The 21,442-nt window shown below is 42.6% G+C and overlaps 1 protein-coding gene across 1 annotated transcript in view; it reads left to right on the forward strand.

Moving 5' to 3' along the window:
- Positions 1-5,588: 5,588 nt before the first annotated feature.
- EPAS1 (endothelial PAS domain protein 1) overlaps positions 5,589-21,442 on the forward strand; it is a 77,440-nt gene continuing 61,586 nt past the window's right edge. Inside the window, exon 1 of the mRNA XM_030944506.1 lies at positions 5,589-5,942. Within this exon, the coding sequence (XP_030800366.1) occupies positions 5,917-5,942 (26 nt within the window). The 5' untranslated portion in view covers positions 5,589-5,916. The remainder of the gene's footprint in view (positions 5,943-21,442) is intronic.

Below are 21,442 nucleotides of genomic sequence, written 5' to 3' on the forward strand. Positions count from 1 at the left end.
AATTTTTATTGAGATTTTGATGGAAATTCAGTGCTCTACAGAATGTTACCATAAGTTTGAGCATCACTCATGTGCCCTGCAACCCTCTAGAGGTAATTGCCAGAGATTAAAAGATTTAACAGCTGTGCTGTAGTAGTAAGGGTTGTAAAATCAAATAAGAATTTTTAAAAACCCAAACACAAACCTAAAACAAACAAACACAGCAACAACAACAAAACAAAGCACAACAAAATTAAAAATAAAATTAAAAACCAACCCAAAACACAATCTCTTTTCTCTTTTTAAAAATCAATGTTCGGCAACAGGCCTGTTACACTGCCTCCAAATAAATATTTGATGAGTGACTGAATGTTAACTACTAGGCAGTGGTATCGGCTTCAGTATTGCAAAAATCTTCAATCACAATTTCCCTTCTCTCTGAACGTTCATCCAGCACTCAGTGCTTTTGCTCTTGTTGGTAGGGCTCCTCTTCCTTCTCTGTGGTGATAACTTTCTTGGGGACAGGTGATAATGTGTACTAACAACATTGCTACAAATTTTGGCTTTTAAAATCCCCCGAGAGGAACATTTACCCTTCCCACCTTCTAAATGTTCCCGTTACTGTTGCTGGCTTTGAGAAAAACATGCCTCTTCTGATCTTGCACCCACATTTCCTCCTCAGAGCTGCTGTCAGGGAGCAGCAAGAGGCTGCAGACCTCTTCTGCCCAGTGCTGGTGCTGACAGCTCGTGTGGGTGATACAGAGGGGGAGGTAAATACGTGGAAATGGAAGAGGAGGCCATCATCAATATTACACCTGCAGGGTGCCTAACTTCCAGAAACATTGCAAAGGAATTGATGAAAATTAAGTGAAGGCTCCATCCACTTCACACTTCATTTTCATTAACTTGGACTTTACTGCATTTTATACCAAAAGCATCCATTGATAGACTATATTCCTAGATCAACCTCATTCCTTTCAGGGTTTTTCTTAATGTGGTGGAATCTTGTTTGCATTCTACATGATGAGACAGGGTCCTGCTTAGGAAATGTGTTCAGCTTTTACTGTGTATGGAACAATTTTTTAAAAAGTCCACCTTGGAACCATAGTATTTCTAATAATTAAGATATTGAAAGTCAAGAGGAAAACACAAAACAGAACCCTTCTCCATTTAACAAGCTGGATTGCATGTGTTTTCTCCCTGGTTTCTTGGTTGAACTTTCCCAAAATTTCAAAATTATATTTTCCAATATCATGACAGGAGTATTTCTGTATTTCATCTTGAGTTTTCTTTCTAATCTGGTGGCATTGCAACACACTGCTGTGTGAATTGGACTTTGTTTGACCACCTTGCCTTGGGTTAGGCCTAAGATATCCTCAGTATGTCATTTTGAAAAAGGCAAAGAGATAAGCAGAGTAATTTTAAGCCTTTTAATATTTACAGGTACATTCCCAACAGTTTGGCCATCCTGTCTTTTTTTTCATGAGAGTGTGATGGCTGAAACCTCTGGAATGTGTCTGTAAGTGATCAATGCCTCAAAATGCTGGGGCTTATCTGTAAGCCTTGCTTGAAGGTGCACACTTAGTATTTGGAAGCGCCCAAAAACATCTTGGTGTCTCATTCCCTCGAAACTACATTTTAGACTGGCTGGTCCTGGATATGTATAGCCTATGTATTGCTTTCTGCCTAGGGCAGCGCTGCTGTAAGATATTCTTAATATCTGTTTATGTGTAAGGGCAATCTACATGTCCTGTTTTATAATACATTATTATTATTATTATTGTTGTTGTTGTTGTTGTTGTTATTTTCCCCCACGGTTCAGGCATATTTTTTTTATATTTCCACCCGAGTAGTCCCTACTTTCTCTCGTAGACCTTCTGTATTCTATCTGTGTTTCATAGGGATCCCTTTTCCCCTGCTAACAAATCAACCTGAACTTTGAAATTTACTGTCTCGCTTGCTATTGTGCTTAATAAATGTTCTGTGGCTTTAACTTACTCTGGTATGAGTAAGTGAAGAATCCCATCTCCTTCCTCCAAGGGATCAGCTGTGTTGAATAACAGGGCTCTCTTTTCTCCCCTTCCTTTCCCATCATGTCATTATTTGTTATTACAAGAATCAACTTTTTGCTTTTTCAGTATTGAGGAGCCACAAAAAGAAAGAAATCAGACAGGGATTATCAATGAAGCTAAAACACTTTATCCTCTCAATAATCTAGTTTTAAGAGCTGCTTTTAATTTTAAAAATTATACCTCCCCTGCAAGAGATGGAGTATCCATGTTTTCTTCTGACTGCTCTAGAGCATCAGTTGCTGAGCAGCTCAAACTTTTGTTTCACCACTACCTTTAGTCAGTACAGTGCCAGTAGCATGCATACATAAATGGAGTACTGGAAGTGCTTTCACTTGGCTGATGAGGGCTATGCGCATCCAAACTGGTGTAAGTGCTGATGTGGATGGTGGATTATATCCATATGCATATCCTTGGAAAAAACAATGCAGCCTAACTGGTCCTAAATCACTGGTGTGTTTCAGAATAAGTGGCCGTAATCAGGAGCTTGCCAGCATCATGCTTGCGTGATGGGGTGTTCCCCATGAGCACCAGGGACCCTGTCACTACCCTGTGCAGATTTCCTAGCTTGTCAATGTAGTTTAAACTTCAGTGTGGGCTGTGAAAGTTGCTCTCACACCATATTGAGGGGTTTTTTCCTAAGTCTCTCTTTTCCCCAGAGTTTAGTCCAGACACAGCTGACATAAACTCCTCTAGACTTGAAGGACCCTTCAAGAACCCATTTGATACCAAGGCAGATGTCAATGACTTTTCAAATGCATCACCTGACGGTTGCCTTTAGAAACTAAAAACTTTGTGTTCCTATAGCATCTCTAGAATAATTCACATAGGAACAATGTGGGTCATCTTCTCTAATATTTTCCAGAACAGAATGGATAAGACACAGCAGCTTGTATTTTCTCTGACCAGCAAAAGTAAAGTCCCGTCTAGTATGTTGATCCTGCTGAAATCTTTGATGGAGGGCAGAAAAAGAGGAGTTAGCACCTGTTAAATTCAGTTCATTAAGTTTCCTGAGCACTTTTTCCTCTTCCATGACATTTTATCTGAGTTGTATCTATTAAGCAAAGTGTAAAATGTAGCAAATTCAAGGTAAAATGGAAGGAGTAACATAGGAATACGAAATGGAAAGAGCCATTACAACGGTGATAGTAATCAAGAGAACAAAGTGTGCTGACTGTCAGTTTAAGGCTTTGCTTGGCTTTTCTGGCAGCTGTATCTTCTGGGGTTAAATAGAGCAGATTTGTAGAGTAAATGTGCTCACTAAAGGTGTAGTTCCTATCGAAGCTTCTGAGTAGTATAAGGTTAGAGAAAGTCCACGTTATGGTGGATACTGTTAATAAATACTGACTCATCATAAAGGAAATTTAAGTAGTAACGAGATGCATTTGAAAATACAATTATGTGATTCTCTCCACTGTTATCCAGCAAGGAGAAACTCCAGCAAGCCTCCCTGAAGGTGCTGTCCCTTATCACCACAGAATGCATCTGTAAATTGACCATGGTATTAAAGATACATTTGATCTTCCCCTCCCTGAACAGTCTTGGGAAAGAGAATGAATTAATAACTAAAGTAAGCTCTAGAGGATAGGCCATTTTTTCCTTCATATTCAAGATGTGGAGCTCATTTGCCAGAAATAATAGTAAAGACAACTTCAAGAAATGAGGCTGTGAGTGAGCTGTAAGAATCACTCAGTCTTGCTTGCTTCAGCTTCCTGATGCAGCAGCAAGATTCCTGTTTTTCTGGGCACTGACCTGGGCTGAAGCCCACCAACCTGTCTGTGCAGAGGACAGGACAGGTTCTTGAGTGGCACTCAGATGTGAATTCTCCTGTTGCCAAAGCAACTTCAGGCCCTGCTGGCCAAGGGAGCCAGAGATTTACACTGTTAATCAACTACACCGTATCCATGTAGGCAGAGCCAACGGGAGTCTGGCCAATGAGCTAGATGTGAAATAATTAAAATTTACTGAGTGGTTTAGATTTAGTCAGTTTGAATGCTTTTCTTGTCTGATTTTTGAAGGCAAGTTGTTTATCCAAGTGAAGTGCTTTAAGATACAGCAAGGAGCATTGACATCAGCAGAGATCAATGAAGGATGAAGAGGTCTATTTAATCTAGGAAATGAGTGACTTGGGTCTTTGATCCTGTTGCATTCTCGTATTCCCAGAAGGTTAAATTTAGTCCTGCATACACCAATTCTGTTTGACTAAGTTTACTTAGGTTTTAAATATTTGTGGGTTTCTTTTGTTTAGGTTCTCTTGTATAACAAGAAAAAAACCCCAACAGTTACCACATAATTAGGCTGTTGCTGTGTAAGCATGTGTAGCTCCTTTCAGACTTGAGAGCAGAATATGCAAATTCAAACCCAAATGCATTTCTTTAAACTTTCATACTGCATAAAAGAAAAGAAAACACCCTCTGACCCATTGTATACAAACCAGCCTCTGAAATGGCATGGGCAAAATGGCTCAAATTTGAATTAGCAAGAAATAAGTCTTGTTTGGCTCATGTTGCCTTTACTTCCATTTTCCAGATGTAAAGAAAACCTCGTGCAGCCTAATGCAAAGGTGTACATTGGTTCAAGATATAAAAATGTAAGGTGAGCCTTAGAGAACATGAGGATAAGGCTGAAGTTTCTACCATGCTGAAAGACAATATCAGGAAAAATTTTCATAATCCCTTGTCTGGGAATGTTAGTTGCTTTGGTGTAAAATAAACAAAAGTCAAAGCAAGAGGGTTTTTTATTATTTACATTTCTCTTAACTGCAGCAAGCCATAGCAGGTGCTAGCATGAGATGAGCTTTGGCACTTCTTGACACAGACTCGCTCCACTATGTGTCATCAACCACGAGTTTTAAAAGTGCCTGAATTGAAACATCCACTACGGCACGGAAAATAAAATCGAAAAAACAGGGAGAGGAAGGAAGTCCCATCAGGGAGGCAAAAAACCAGCCCTTGCTTCCTTGCACATCCCTGTGCCCCAAGCCGCCGCCACACTCGCTCTCCTCCGTGCGCGACGCGGGCCGAGCTCAGCCGGGCCGGAGCAGGGCGGCCCCGCACGCCTGCCATGGCTCCGGGGCCTCGCCCCAAGCCCGCACCGTCCTTGCGGCTTTTATTTTCGTAATTTTAAATTTATTTTTTCAACACCCCTGCCTCGGGCTGAACGGAGGGCGCTCCGGGGGGCGGTCCCCGCTTGCGGGAGCAGCGCTCGGCGCCGGGACAGCCCCGCAGCTGCTCCGCGGCCGCCGGGCAGGTGCCGCGGCGGCCCTCGGACCGCACCGGCGGGGAGAAACCACTTCTGAGGGAAAAAAAAAAGTTTAAAAAAATAAGAAAGTTCAATAACCAGAAAGCTAAATAACTGAAAAATAAGACAGCAGCGGAGGGGCCAGCGCCCGTGCGCGGGAGCCCGGAGCGGTGCCGGCGGGGCGGAGCGGCCCCGCTGATCCCCGGCCGGGCCGGTGCCGGGGGCGGGGAGCCGGGCGCCCCGCCGGCCCCCATTGGCGGGCGCGGCGGCGGCGGGGCCGGGCCGTGCGGGCCGGGTCCCAGGCGGAGGGGGCCGGGCCTGCCCCGCGGCCGGCGGCTGCCCAAGGTTTAAAGTGAGAACTTTCTGCGGGCGGCGCCGAGCTGCACAGCCCCGCTGCCGCGTCGCTCCTGTCCCGCCGCAGCAGCCGCCGCTACCACCGCCTCCCCGGGCGGGCCGTACAATCCTCGGCAGTGTTCTGAGACTGTACGCCCGCCTCGGGGGCGACCCGGCCGAACCGGATCCCGCTCCCCGCCCGCCGGCGCCCGCGGAGCCCCGCGTCCCGCGGGCAGGTGCTGAGCGCGCCCCGGCCCGGGAGGCGGCGCAGGAGCCGGCAGCAGCCGCCGCCGCGATGACAGCTGACAAGGAGAAGAAAAGGTGAGGGGCCGCGGGCGAGGCGCCGGGCTGCTCGGGCCGCTGCGTCCTCCTCCTGCGGCTGCCCCCTTGGGCCGCGGGACTCCCCGCCCCGGGGGCACTGCCGGCCGGACGGCGCGGCCTCGCCTCCCCCGCCACGGCTCCCGTGCGAGGGCTCGACCCGGAGCCTTTGCGGGGACCGGCTGCGGCGTGAGTGAGTGCGAGTGAGTTAGTTCGCCCAGCCCGGGCGGGGAGAGGGGCCGGGGAGCAGCGCCGCGCCCCTTCGGGGTAACCCGCGCTCCGTCGGGGCCGCCGCCGAGCCGGGGAGCGCCTGCCTGGGGAGCTGCCCCCGCCGGCGGCACCGCGGCCGGCAGCGCGCCCGGCCCCGGCCCGGTGGAGGCGGCCCCGGCCGTGCCGGCGGCGGGCAGGTGCACCTGGCAGGCAGGGCCAGCGGCCGGTGTGCGGCCGCTGCCATGTACGCCGTGGCAGGGCTTGCTATCAGCGAGGACAGGGGTAGTGGAAAACTATTTTTCAGTTGAGGACAGGGCTTTTGAAGGTAGCAGCACTCTTAGCAAAACGTGTTTTATAACTAAAGTCGCGTGGATGAAATTGTCGGGCTGTGTAAATATTTCGACACCTCCTCGATCCTGTCCGAAACGCTGGCCGCAGTGCATCTCCCGCGGTTCACGGGGCTCCTCAGCTGTCAGCGGGTTTTCCCGGCGGGCCGAGAGCTCCAGGAGTGCCCAGCGCCTCGTTTGCTGCTGCCCTTTGCGAGGGATGTAAAGGCAGGCATTCCCACACTGCCAGAGCGACCCTTCCAGAGGGAATCAAAGTAACGCACTGGTCATTTTGTAGTTCATCACAGAGTGGTTTTTTGTTGGTTCTTGAGAACAAACGTCAAAATAAAACTCAGCCGTCCATAACACAGGAGTTACAGGTGGAGATAAAGAGAAGAATTATCTACTTGTTGCTCCAAAGCTGTAAACAATTCCTATGGATGAGAGGGCACGGACATGGGGAAAACTAAAACTAAGTGAATAAAGGTCTATGAAGTCTTGTGAAAGGATATGTATTCAGTCTGTTTTATACAGCAGGCAGGATCCATCGGTTATCAGCAGAGGTTACTGTTCTGGCCATAGATTCTCTTTATAAGCGATGTGGTTTATAGACTAAGAGTTTTGTGTTGTTGTTTGTCGTGTGTACTATCCAGTTACCATGCAGTAAACTCTAAACCCTGGGTTTTTGTTTGTGTAATAGCTCCTTTTTTTATTGAGTCACCCTATGACGATGTAGTAGGGGAGGTATAGCTGTTAAATCATACCTTTTCCCTGTAGTTCTGTTCTCCTCAGTTTATCAGAAACTAACGTATTAAGGTTACACAGTTGCTTCAAGTGTATTTTGTTCTAGGTAGAGTGCAGAGTACAAAACATACATATGTTTTGTGTCTTATGTTGAAAAAGTAAAAAATTATACTACAGTACAATGTAGTTAAAAATGTGTTCGTTTATGAGGCAAGAGGATGAAATAGTGTATATACTGGAAATACACTGCATTCATTGTATCACCTCTTTTTAACGGGGCACTCGTAATCTCTTCAGTTTTAACCTCTTGCTTTCAAGCAGAGTGAGGGATTGAGCGCTGTCTAATCTTGCAGGACAGCACACTGAAGTGGTTTGGGGAAATACTCTTCAGATACTACACAGGCTTCACAAGACTGAAGTCTGAACCCTGATCCTGACTCCCTCACTGCTTTTAAATATTGTGACATTCAGTGACAATTTTTCTGTTTCTCTCAGAAGCAGGCTAATTGTTATCTGGTTCATGGGATTGTTGCGTAAATTAATGTTTGTGGAAGAACTGGGAGAGTGTCATATGAGGGATTTCAGATAGCTGGCTTGTGCCTCTCTGTCAGTGTGCTGTGGATATCCCTACTGGGGATGTACCCTATGTAGCCTGTTGAAACAAGATAGTTTTGCTCTCTTAATTTTCCAGTACTATTATAGAGTAGGTTTATTGCCTTGAGTTCGACAGTTAGTGTATTGTTTGCTTGATCTCTATCCAGATATGCAACTAGGATCTCCAACCTTACTTACTAATAGCATTTATAAATCACTTTCACAGAGAAAAGGTGGGGCAGTATTACCAGATTTCCAGGCAGCTCTGAAACTGTTGAGGAACAAATCTCTTACTGTTAAACAAATGTTCTAAGGAAGATAATCTTTGATTCTCTTAATGGTCCGTTTAAGTTGAAGAACATCCTCAGGTCCTCATTTGAAGCTCTGTTTGCCAGCAGTAAAGAGCAGTTGCTTTATTTGGAACAAATGTTATGGCACTTTCACTAGGATGATTTAAAGTTAATCCAAGATTCTGAGCTGAAATTAACATGATTATTCTTTTAACGTATTAAAAAAAAACCTACACGGTATTAGATGCTCTCTTAGAATGCCGGTAATTAGAAACTGGGAGAAGGAGGAATAAAAGGGCATAATACATTTTAGCATAGAATGAAAGCTAAGGGGAAAGTATCTGATCTGTACAGCTGTGCAGTACAACAACAAGTAGTAGGTAAGTCCCAATGTAATTCGAGCAGTCTGATACAATATCTTGATGTGGTTTTTAATGATTTGCAAGACAGTTACTTTGTTAGGAGTGGATGTTGTGTTAAATGAGCGGTTCTGGATGGACAACAGTGTCTGTTTGAGAAAAGTTTGAAGGCAGGCTCAGGACAAGTCAAGTACCACTGAGAAGGATGCATCATTTGGCTTCTCCTTTTCAGTTGTGTGGTTACTTGGGGAATTCTGTGTTTGTTTTCCAGTTGTATGAAAAATAAACCAATTTTGCAGCTCAGGGTGTTTCTGTGCTAGTGGTCCCCATGTAATTACACAATATGTTTTGTGACCATAACCATGTAATGTTACATAAATCCGTTTAACTTCTCCTGGCCCAGATAGTAAAGAAATGGGATTGCCCCCAGTTATTGTCTAGGTAATAGACTGCTTTCATTTACCCTTTTACTTTGGGCTTTATTTGATGTTGAGCCCCTCTAATGAGGTGCTTTGTGCCTCAAATTTTGCTGACCTTTTTCCTTCAGGAGAGTAGTTTTGCCAAGCTGAGGTCACTCTTGGCTGTTCCTCCTCAGGATGAGGAAACTGTCCTGATGGCACGGCTCTCCAGAGCTCAGGTAGCTGCTCGCTCGTAATGGATATAATTTGGATGTCAGGAAATGTGAGCATTTGGATGTGCCAAGGCGTTAAACTACAGATTTCAAGAAACATATAGTCTCAGTTTTGTTCTCCCCAGTACATTTTCTGTGTGTCACTATTGCCAGGTATACTCCCTATTGCCTGTTATTCTGTGATGCTGGTGACAGATCATCTTGTCCAGTCTCTTGCCAACCTGGGTTTGTCCTTATACTCTTTTAAACCTCACTTTATGTACTTTAGCTGATGGAGGTTTGAACACTTTCCTTTGCAGACTATTTCATAGATTACTCAGCTCCATAAAATTTTTTTTCAAGTTTAATTATTGCTCAACATCTCCCCATGCATAGCCCACATATTTTAGTTACTTCTGCTTGCTTCTGTGTTCACATCTGCCCTTGCAGTTTTTCTTATTTTGAGTTATGAAAAGAAATGTGATCTCCTGAATTCCTGGTGAGCAATATGTTGAAATTGGCTGTTTAGCACATGTTTATGGTGTGTTAACATTAAGCAATTCGTATTTATGTTTCAGCACTACAAATTCAGACACTTCATAGCTTGCAGGTCATCGTGAATGATCCTGGCCACTCATAGCCCTCCTACTTTGGTATTGCCCCTTCTGTTTCTGTACTCACTGCCCCCCTCTGATTTCTAGAGATGTCTGGCTTTTCTACCAGAGGGTGGCCCAAGGGGACAGGAATGAGGAGGGACAGGCTCATGCCTGCCCCCGGCTCTGCCTTTGCCTGCAGTGACATGGAGCAGAGGTTGGGCTGAGCTCTGGCTTGGTAACCTGGCCTGCTCGGAACTCCTGACTTCTGCTGCCCACCTCCTGTGGTTTCATCTCCACAGAGCCAAAGTATTTCAGCTTGATGAAGACTGAATGGCTTTTGCTGTGGGAATGGTGTGCAATGTGAGTGCCTCCCAGTGTGCACCATCCTCCCAAAGGGATCAGAGCATCTGGGAATTCGTGTTTCACAGGGATGTTCCAAGGGCTGCTCTGCTTGTGTTTAGTGCTTAGCCCTAGAGCAATTTAAAAATCTGTCAGCCCTTCATAAACACAATCTTTGTGTCATGCCCTTATCTCTGCATCTCTGTCACATTTATCTTGTGTGGGTCATTAAGAATGTCTTGCATATTAGAGATACTTTGCTAATAACTAGTTTTGCATTTATGCTGCAAATTCAAGAGATTCATCATGAGTATCAAAAATGGATCTCTCTATATCTTTCTGTAATACTTTTAACTATGATGGATTAAGTATTTTTGTTTTCAGGTTCCAAGCAGAAGCTGCTGTTAGGTGTGGTGAGAGCAGAACTCTTCAAGCATTAAACTTTTTGCTATTCTTAGGATAAACATTAGAGTAAGGAAATGAGCAATACAAAGGCAGATTGTATTTAAAAATAATTTAAATACTTGGAATGGTTTTATTCTGCTAAAGCTATTTGTGAAATGCTATTGTGTTAATTACTCCAATATTCTTAGTGACATGTATATCTTAATAGTTATAAATAGTTCTACTCCTAGTAGCTGGCACAAGGTTGACAGAGCCCTTCTCTTAAATGAAGAGAAAGTGTAAGTATGAATATTAATGTATCTGGCAGATTTTTTCTCATTTATCATTCTTGTGCTTAATTTGCTTAAAAGGCAATATAATAAAGTAGTTATTTGGTGAGGATAAAACCTTGACTGCTTATATATTAAAAAAATAACTTCTTACATTTACAGAGCTGCTTTTTATGGAGACACTTTCTGAAGTGTGTAAAATGGGAAACTTATTATGCATTTGGAAAGTAGCTTAATAAAGTACAGTAGTCCAATTAGCTGATAAATAAGTAGTGTTCCAAAGTAACTCACTTAATTATGTTCTTCTTGAGATCAAATCTAATTATGATTTTGGTTTTTTTCCTCTGTGACTTTATTTAGGTCTAGAAAATTTTGCTGAAACAAAATCTGCCATAATAAATTTTGATTAAATGGGCATATTTGGGCCTGAAAACAGTTAGACTTGTAATTTAATTTACTTGACTGTTATTACAAAGCATTTGGATTTGGATAGCATCTCTATTATGCTTCTCTGTCCATTGCTTTATGTGGCACAGCAAATATTCAGTATTTATTTTATAGAAACTCATCAAATGTTTTGCCAGACAAGCAGCAAAGTTGCTTTAGTTTAATTTTTATGTCTGATCTTCAGTCAAAGAGGTGCCCTGGTCTTGACCCTTTCCCTGTGTGCTGATATGTGGAATCAGCAGTTTTCTTTGATTTAGGGGAATGTTTAGGGTGTTGCCTCCAAGAAGTTTGAAAAATTCAGAAACTTTACACATACTTTGTGTTAGCCTATGGGTGGACGATTAATACTGGCTTATTGCAGCTTTATAAACAAATTGTGTGCATTTGGGCAGGAGGAAAAAACACTTTTTTATTTTGTTTGTGCTCTCAAGTAGGACAAAACCAGGATAACACAGCTCCTCAGTGGTTTTTATCCTAATGTAAATATGTTGAACCACCCCTCAAGTTACAAATGCTGCTTCGTTCTGCTGTGTATGTATTTATGCACTGATTTGCTTTCAAACAAACATTAGGTAGCAGTAGTTATTAAATAGTGTTTTAATCTCAAGTATTTGTGGGAAATCTGTAGAACCAAAGTGACTGTTTGGTCAAAGAGATTTCAGCAGCATACTGTGTTTCCAACAAGAAGCATCTCTCAAACTGCATCTTGCCTGTGCCTGGCTATTCCTCCAGTCCCTACTTCTTGAGCATGTCCCTAAATCCCAGCCCTGACCTGCATGAATGAAGCCTGCAGGCCAGAATTTGGACAGACTGTAAAGTAGGACTTTGATGGAGAGAACAACCGGACTTTTATGGGATTTGGCTGGGATTGTTTGCTTGTTTTTTTCATATATATGAGTGAACAGTGATGAGTGCAGGGTCCTACACTGCTCTCTGTTGCCTGCCTCATTCTTTAAATCCTCTCCCCCAAACAAACAAAACAAAAAGAAAAAACAGAGGAGGAAAAAAAAGTAACTCCTGTTTGTTTTCACCTCCTTCTCCACAGCCCTGGCAGAACAGAAGGCTAAGGCACAGAAACATCCCTTTATATTTGAATATGAAATATTGTGTGCATTGAACTACAAGTAACAATACTTTTGCAATAACATTTTGGAGCTAGAAGAGTGTGAGCAGTCTCATTTTGTTTCAGGAAATTGTGTTATCTGAGGAAAAGCTAAAATTAGAAGTGATACGGGGAGGATCGTGCATGGTGACTTTTTTTGGGGGGGTGGTGTGGTTTGGTTTTGGTTTTGTTTTTTTTTTAAACAGAGCAGCTCTCCTAATGGATGAATCATGTGGGTGTAACTTATGGCACTTGATAGCAGGCAGTCTGTCTGAAGGTATAGGTGTAATAGGATTACTGGAATAATTTAAAAATTATTTGGAACTACTGAAATGTGAACTTAATCTATTGTAAATATTCATTACTCATTATCTAATATATCAAAATATATGTGGTTAGAGTTAGGCAAATGAAGGTAAGATATAAAGTGCAAATTTTGAACAATGGTACCAAGTGCTGGAAAAACTGCAGATACAGTTGGTGAATATTTTCTGTAAAAACAAATATTTTCTTGGAAAATAATTTTCCAGAGCACAAGGGAAACAAGAGCTAGTGTTCTAGTTTGAGCTAGACTAAAATGAAGGGGTTGGGTTGAGAAATTGTCAAGACACATGATGGAGACTGCTGAAACATTTTAGATTTGGGTTCATTTTTATAAGGTTTCCTGTGTTGCACTGTGTTCTTAATTGAACACCAGAGTTCTAAATTCATTTGAATGAGACTTAAGTAATTATTAGTCGCTTGTTAATTTAACTATTTTTCTTTTTTCTTTGTCTTTCTTTTCTGGTGTTAGACTTAATTGGGTTTTTTCCCAGATCTTTACTGTACTGAAGTTATGTACACATACATGTGTCTAGTTTGGTGGCTTGACCTCAATCAGATCCCTGTCTTCCTTTCAGGAGAAATCTTCAAATTTATCTGCTAAACCAAAATATTAGGTATTCCTCTTACACTATTTACAAGGCCCTCATCACTTAAAGTCTTGAATTCAAAACAGTCCCAGTCTTTCAAAAACTGCAATTGCTTAGACAAGTTACCAGGTCTGATGAAAATACTTAGTCCTCTTTGGCTTAGGTTAGGCAGGAAGTGTGACTTGGCAATGACAAAGGTCTTCTCTAGCTTTGGTTATGTGAACAGCTTTTTAAAGACTGTAGGATAATTGAAAACATAGCAATGAAGGCTCGCCATAACCCTTCACTGGCTCCTAACACAACAGACAAGAAAGTCAAAATATGGGAGAGATGAAAACATGTTTACAGAATTTCTAACTTGTTCTCAAGGGACTGATAATTTCAGAGCCATGTTCTCAAAAACCTGCCTGCATATGCTGAGAGATAGACATGTTTGCCTTTCCCAGGAAAGCTATTGCTTTAAGTAGCAGATATAATAATATCTTGAAATATAGTCATCCCAGGTGATATCAACCTTTGGCCTAGTACACGTGTTTTCTTTACATAGTCAGCTTCTGAATCCCTTATATATATATGGTATTTAGTACACAGAAGGTGGTTTGCTGAATGGTTTCAGTTTAAGAACCCAGTTCAGTGGCCTGAATAAGTTGCATGAAATCTTAAAAATGTGCCCTATTCCTCTCTTCTTAAAGGGGAAAACTGATGATCATTTGTTGTGTCAGAGGCCTTATGAACTTTTTTTTTAATCTGCATGGGAAAATATCCATTAAGGGCTCATAATTTTGGTGCAAGTTGTCTGATCAAGTTCAAAAATTACTGTATAATATTTTTCGCTTTAGATATATTCATGCTCTAGTAAGATAAATATTTGCCTAGGTAATAAGCTGAAGCAAGTATGAAGTGGGATGGTTATTAGGCAGCTTTTATAAAGGTGGTGGAAGCATACTTTAAAGAACATTCCTTGTATTTTGTTTCACCCTTAGCATATCTAAGGTATTTACTGCCATAAAAAGGTGCTTAAACTGCTTAAACTCGTGGTATCACAGCTGTAGTCATTTGCACTTGCATTTGTATGATAAACTACAAAGCAATCCTATTCAGCCATTGTGTTTGGGACATTCTCTGGCTGCTGTTGGTCTTCAGGCTCTGTCTGTTCATTCACAATTGTATCACCCTCTCTGCCAGTAAATTCTAGGTATTATTGGGTACTTATTGTCAAAATACTTCAAAGATCTTTCAGACGTTAAGAAACCACCCCCTCTGTATTTCTACGCTTGTAAATGGGGAATGTTGCTAGGAATGTGCCCAGCTTTTAGCTGTCTGTGCAATTTGTATCCAAAAGTCGTTGCAAATAGCAAAGTATCTTCTGAGATGATAAGCATTGTTGCTCCTGGTTAGATTTTTGTGTGGCATTATGATGAAATAAACTCATTAGCTGATGGCAATGACAGTGTCTTCAGACTCTCAGGTATTTATGGCGAGTATTGACTTAAAGCTGATAGGAAGTTTGCTTAGAATAAAAATGCCTTTTGAGTGATCTGTGGAATGTCAGCGTCATACATGGATGTGTGAGAAGAAATTCAGCATTACATGGTTTTATCATGCCTTGACTCCTTAGACAGTATTTCTCTGGAATACAAATCCAGTGACCAGTTAGAGCTATACTCCACGCCAGGTTATTTTTTTTTTTAAGGTCTCAGTTGCTTCCCCTGTGTTTCATAACCTGTGAAAGAAGATTGCAAGTTGGTGAAAGTGCTTTTGGTATTTTCCTGTAGTTTTTGCCAGATGATTCTTCTGGCTTTTGTCTAATTCAGTGAAGGTGGAGAGCCTTTGGGAAGGGGTAAGCATTTTGGAATAGCCTCTGCATATTGCCTTCACCATATGGTCTTTGGAAGAACAGCGAGGCTTTGCCTACTGCTGGCTTTTCCCGTTCCTCCTCTGTCTCAAAGGAAAACCATGACAAATGTGGCTCTTGGTTTACTTCTTCCAGTTATCCCCATATTGATCTGGGAGACAGTTCCTGCTGTCCTGTAAGGTTGCCTTGCACACTGTAGAGTGCAGAGAGTTGGAGTTGGGCAGTTCTTGCACAAAGAATGGCTGAGTTTTGCTTGCAGAGCAGGAAACCAATGCCTCAAGACAGAGAATTATGCTTGGTCTTAACAAAACAGTGTTATTTACGCTTTTTAGGGAAGGTAGACATTTGGGGGTGTTGACCCCCTTCATTGCTTAATGCAGCACTTTTATGTGCGTGGTTTGGTGGAAGATGCCACATTTCACTGAGGGAACATAGCTTGGTTCAGCTGCGGGTGGGCTGTTTTTGTGCTGCAGCTGTAAGATTATCAGTTTGTGTTAATAAATCTGGTTCTTGGTTTTCTCCCCTGTGAATGATTTGAAGGATGTGTTTATTGCCATTACTAACCAGAGGGACATTTTTATAGGAACATCCTTTCTGTGCTCAAGTGTCTCAGTGCTTCTACTGGCTTTTTTACGTAACAGCAAAGCCGTATTTATGTTCCTAGTGATTCACAAAAGGCGACTATCCCGTTCTCTTAGGCATGTGCTGGCTTGAAAATAAAATAGAAGCCAGTGCAGATATCTTCAGGGAAACTTTATGCTGGTGTTTCGAAACAGCCATTATTTCCCATTTAGGAAAAACCAACCCCCCAACCCTACTTTTGTTTGTCAGCTGCATGACTGGCCCGGACAAAGCCTCTCTGGCATGGAGACCAGGGCCAAAGTGCAGTGAAGCTGAATAAAATCATGGTTTAGATTCTGTTTCTTGAGCTTGTTTGCCACTCTCAGTAGAGCTGGCTGTGAAAGTCGAGTCTGGTTGTTGACCTGGCTGCTGAACAACAGCTTTAGCAAGTGGGTCTGGCGTCTGCAGTTGCTTCTTCTGTCTCCTTTTCCCTCCACACCCTCTCTAAAAGCCCCTTGCTCAGCCCAGCTCTTTGTTTTCTGCTGGGTACTCAGGGCATTGCATTGATAATGGACACACCACACTGGACAGTGTGGTGTGGCTGCTCACTGTAGTTATCCTAGCTCCCCAGTCTGGAAAACTGGGATGGTAGTACATCCTTCCTTCCACCCTTTGTGTGTTTTATTTATTTAAATTGTAAACTTTTTAAAATGGAGTCTTTCTATTTCTATGCCTAATACAATGCTGTAGATACACTGGCAAGAAGCTTGTAGAATAAACCTAACTTGGAAATGCTTTAATAGGAGGTTGTCAGGTGGAAGCAGTTTGGTTATCTCTCACTCCTATATTACCTGGTTAATTGCTTTCTTTACTGCACCACTCCATATTATCCCTCAATATGTAGGTTACACCCACGTGCTGACGGGTGACCTACGCCTTCGCTTGCTTCACCTTTGAATTTGTCCTCCTGTCATATAAGATCCATGTGCAATTTAGACGCCCCAAGCAATTGAGAAGGTGGGGGTGTTGGTGGTGGCAGCAGGAGATTGCAACACCCTGAAAGCATCTCAGGGATGATAAACCCCTTATTCTTTCAGATTTCATCACGGAGCAGGCAGGTGAGCAACCCATGGGGCAATAAGAGTGAAAAGGAGGGTTTGACCGTCACAGCAAAACCGGTCTTTTCTGCAGATGGGGAGTTCAGCAGGGTTCCAGCAATCATTTGCTCTCCGTTTCTTTGAACTGTGAGCTGTAAGAAAGTAGAAGAGTGCTGACATACAGGGTTATTGGGACATGGGTTTAGAGGTCAGCGTACACAATCTCACTCACAGAGACTGAAACCTGTGGATCTTCATTCAGTTAAGGCTTCTCTTGCATACGGGTGCCAGGGTGGGCCTGAAGACAGAGCCCCTGCAGTGTTTAGTGTAAAGAAGAGAGAATGAGAAAAGTCTAATGTTTTAGACAGACTTGGCAGCTTTGCACACTGTATGCAGGCCCTGAAGAAGATAGTGCAAGAGACCGTGTTACCTGTGTAACACTTGTTTCCCTTTGCCTACCAGATCCTAGGACATCTCCCTGCCCCTCAAACCTGAATGTCACTGTAGACATGGTGTAACTAAATTCCAGCTTCTCAAACGGCAGATATGAAGCAATGAGCCAACCAGAGTGACCAGCTCTATTGCTTTCTGACGCTTTTAAAAATAAGTATTTTAAAGGAAGCAGATGACAGCAAATGGTGCTTATTCAAATAGGAACTTTTCAGAGCTCTTCTAACCTGGGGAATAAAATGAGCAGGGAGCAAAGGTGGCATTGCAGGTCACAGTAGGGATTTTGGGTGCAGTGATGGCTAATGTGGAGCAGAAGCCCACCTAAAGGCAGAGCTGAAAGAGGAAGAGCGCCTGCCACTTGACCTGTTAAACCCTTTTAACAAGAAACACTGCCAACCTGAAGTCATTGCAGAGCATTCCTTCAGAGGGAGTCATGTGATGAATACACTGCAACTATAAAATGATTTCATGTTGTGTTGCATTTTGAGTAGGTTACAGCCAGGGAAAGAGCCTACTGAGTCATTTGTTGAGCTGCGTGCTCCTGTTGGTTTGGTTTCCTAAGTTTCTCTTTGTACCTTAATTAACAGTTGGAGTGCTCTGGCTTTTGTACCAAAAAACCTCCATGTCCATAATGTCTATAACCTTTATCAAAATGGAGTTCAATTCCTGCCTCAGACCTCTGGGTACTTTTTTGTGAAAATGTCTTTGAGGAAAATAAAATGTCAGTTGTGTGTGATATAAACCTTCATCCCTCTTGAAAGAGGGTTTCATGATCATTTCACTTCAGGCCTTAGCTGGTGAATTAAGCAAATGAAATACCTTTGCAAGGTATGCGGAAAGTAAAACAAGCATCTGTTCTTATACTGTTACTTGTATAGGAAATCAGTTCTGATTTAAACTTGTAAGAAGGGATATTTGGTGGGCAAATGTATTTCATTGTGCTCTGTTTGCCCACATACCAGGAGATGTTTTAGTGAAGCTGTGGAATATGAAATCAATGTACTGAAGGAAAATAAAGAGAAGGCTTCAACCTGGAGATATGCTTGCTCCTGAGAGTCAAGACAATCTCCCTTTCCACCTCAGAGGAAGTAAATACCTTCTTGTGCTTGTGGTTGGAGGTATATTATAGTTTGCTGTTGCTGAATATGGATTGCATGTAGGAAGTCTGGAGAAGGATTATGGCTCAGTGAAGTACTTGGATATCAAAAGAAACTTTAATAGATGATGAGACAGTGATTAGATGAATTATTCCCTTCTAGCTTGTTTCCTTAAGGGATCAAGGTTTACACGGTTATAGTCTGTATACCTCTATTTCTGATGGAGCTGCAGAGATCTCAAGGATCTGGAAGCAGGTGTTGTAATGGCTACAGGGAAAAGTTGCAGACACAAGTCCATTTCCCTGTAGAGATGAAAGACTTTCTATGGCTGAAGAAGTCCAAGTGCCAGCCAGCTACATGCTTGCAGCTTGCTGTGCCGCAGGTTCCAGGATCCACCAGGAGTCTGCAGAATCTGGAGGAGTGTGTTTTTGCTAGAGCCCTTGTTGGCACAACAGCTTGTTGCTTTTGCAGCGTGGTTTGCTAGTTAACCCTTGTGGTGTTTTAAAAACTTACTGTGAGCTATTTGCCTTCCTATTTGGCAGAAATAGATACAGATAAAAGGCTGCTCCTTACTCTGGGCGTTTCCAAGTCTTTCAGTGTGCTTAGACCTTACTGGTTTTGGATGAAGAAACTGCTGTGCTACTGTGATTAATTCTAACACTCAATACTGTGGGCTATGTAGACTGGCCACATTAAAACCACCGATTTATACTTCACTCAGGCCTTGAGAAGTGCGGCTAGACTTGTTTCTGCTGGATGGGAATCTCTGACTTCAGCTGGAGAAACAACTGCCCTTCTCAACAGCTTTAACTCTGGATCCGGCTGTGGAGAGATCTGTTTTGGTTGGAGAGGCCCAACTGTGTGTGCGTTGGTGTTGATTGTCGGGGTTGTGATTAATTTTGGGCATTGTTATACTGGCAGTGACAATGAAGGCATTGTCACCACTAACATTTTCACTTTCCTGTGTTGTTGCAGTGCTTGTTTAATTATTTTTGCAAGAGCAGTAGGCTATGGGAACCTTTTCATGTGCAAACCGCATTGAAGGCGGGAATCTCCTGTTAAGAGTTGCATTATTTTTGTTGTTCCCATAAGCAAAGGTAATGATGAAAACTTTTAAAATTGGTTCATTGGCTTTGGCAGTCGGTATCTACTGAAGATCTTTTATGCTTCTCAGAATCACTTCCCTCAGTTGAGGCAGTACTCCTGTTTGGTTCTTGTTTGTATTATGTGTTTGCTGGAAGGAGAGTGCTATTGTGTGCTTTTGAGGGTGATTACAAACATAAAATAGATTCTCTTGAGAACGCTTTGTCTACTCTCATCACAATTGGTAATTGTTTCGTGTTGTGTAAGACTCTGCATGCTGTGCTTCTTATTTGGCACTATGTGTGTCAAACTATGTTAACTATGTGAACCTGAAACTGGACTTCCACCTCCAGCATTTTATCACTGATGTTTTAAAGGTGAATCCTGGAACAAAGCATAAAACCTCTCTGAACTCATGTATTGCTAGACGATGAATGTTTACCGAATTAAGGCCAATTTTTTCAGTCATTTGGGAAATCAAGTTTGCTACATTTTAATGGATGTCTTCTCCAACTAGGACCTGCGTGAGGTAGCTTTCAAAAACGAAAAAAACAACTAAGCCCCACTCTCAAAACAATTACTTTTGACATTGAAGCAGACTAAAATAGTATAGTTATGTGCAAGATGGGTGTCATCCTTTTGCACCAAGTGTATTTTCATAGGTCATTCCAAAATGCCAAGGGAAAAGGAATCCATAATCCTCATATATCATATTAGCAGAGAGCCTTGAGGTAGAGATGGGCAAGATGTGTGGAAAAAATGAGGCTTCTGCCAAACGTTTTCTTTGTAGGTCACTTATTGTAGTTGAAATTACAGGGAGTGTAAGAGCAAGTGATCTATTAGCAAAGCCATGAAAATAAACCATTTGCCACTTCTTACAAGGGTTGGACCAAAATATGCCTCGAATTTTAAAAATAAGTGAAAACTTGGCCAAAAGTAAGACCCGGTTTTTATCTGCATTTCATCAGGTACATGGCGTCCTGGAACGCAGCCCACTGGCAAAAGCATGGGGAGTGTTATCCTTTGCAGCGCTGGGAATGTTCTCTGCTGAATTTGGTGCCAATGACCGAGCTTTGCTTGTTAGCTGAAGTTCACACAGACTCCTTGCCAGGCCTGCCCAGAATGCTGTCTCCTCTGACTTCCTGTGGTCTTGCATAATATTTCCTTGCTTCTTGTATAACTGCGGCTCATTCTGGTCACTGCCCAGTTTATACAGTCGACTTTTTAAAAGGCCAGTCCTGCAAACGTGCGGCTGAGCCATGTTGGCGGCGGGAGGCGTCCCGGTGGTGACACCAATGGAAGCACATGGAAGCACCCTTCCACGGGGAAACCTCCGGCAGCGGGGGCGTGGGTCAGTGCCGACATGGCTGAAGGCAATAAAGGTGCCTGCTGCAGCCTCGTGACGAGATAAGCGTGAGGCACAACTTCAGATTGAGTGCACCTCTGAAATACGTGCTGCTGTGGCTCTGATTTCTGTAACAAGCACAGGCCTTTATTGAGGGTGGGGGAGGCAGCGCGCAATGAAAGCACATTTTCAGAGCGCTCTGAAATTGGTGGTATTGCTAATAGTCCCTCAGTTAAATGTCCTTACATTTGCCTTGAAAACGTGCTCCGGGTATCCAGAGTGTTAAAGACAACGATAGGAATTTCAGGAAGGAGTTTCAGAAAACAGTATGTTCATGCTGGTGGTTTTTAATGCTTCCACACAAGTTGTTTCTACAATTGTCTGTGGTTAAAATATGCATTAGTTTTGCATTGAAGCAAGTGTATTTAATAATGTTTACCATTTACTAGCCTAGATTATTTATGTGTGTTTTGAAAGTGTATTTCATAGCAGCTTCTGCCATGTCACTGCGTTTATGATTATTTTCAAGTATTTGTGTTTGCACAGGTAGCTATATGTAGTACACTGTGTGTACTTACAGAGCTTTGTCAGTAACTCATTTTCAGAAAGATGTTTGTCTAACTTGACACTTTCTACACAGTTTAAATGCAGTTTTCACACTGTTACTCATATTCTTTGGCAGACCTGTTCCTGGCATGGCTTTGGAAAGCTGAAGAGTAGAGATGACAAAATAGTCACTTTAGTATGTTTGTAAACTTACTCAGTAGACTGTACTGATTTTTTTCTGTTCTAGTTCCCAGGTCATGTATGATC

The sequence above is a fragment of the Camarhynchus parvulus genome, chromosome 3 (assembly GCF_901933205.1).
Source record: "Camarhynchus parvulus chromosome 3, STF_HiC, whole genome shotgun sequence".
Taxonomy (NCBI): Eukaryota; Metazoa; Chordata; class Aves; order Passeriformes; family Thraupidae; genus Camarhynchus; species Camarhynchus parvulus.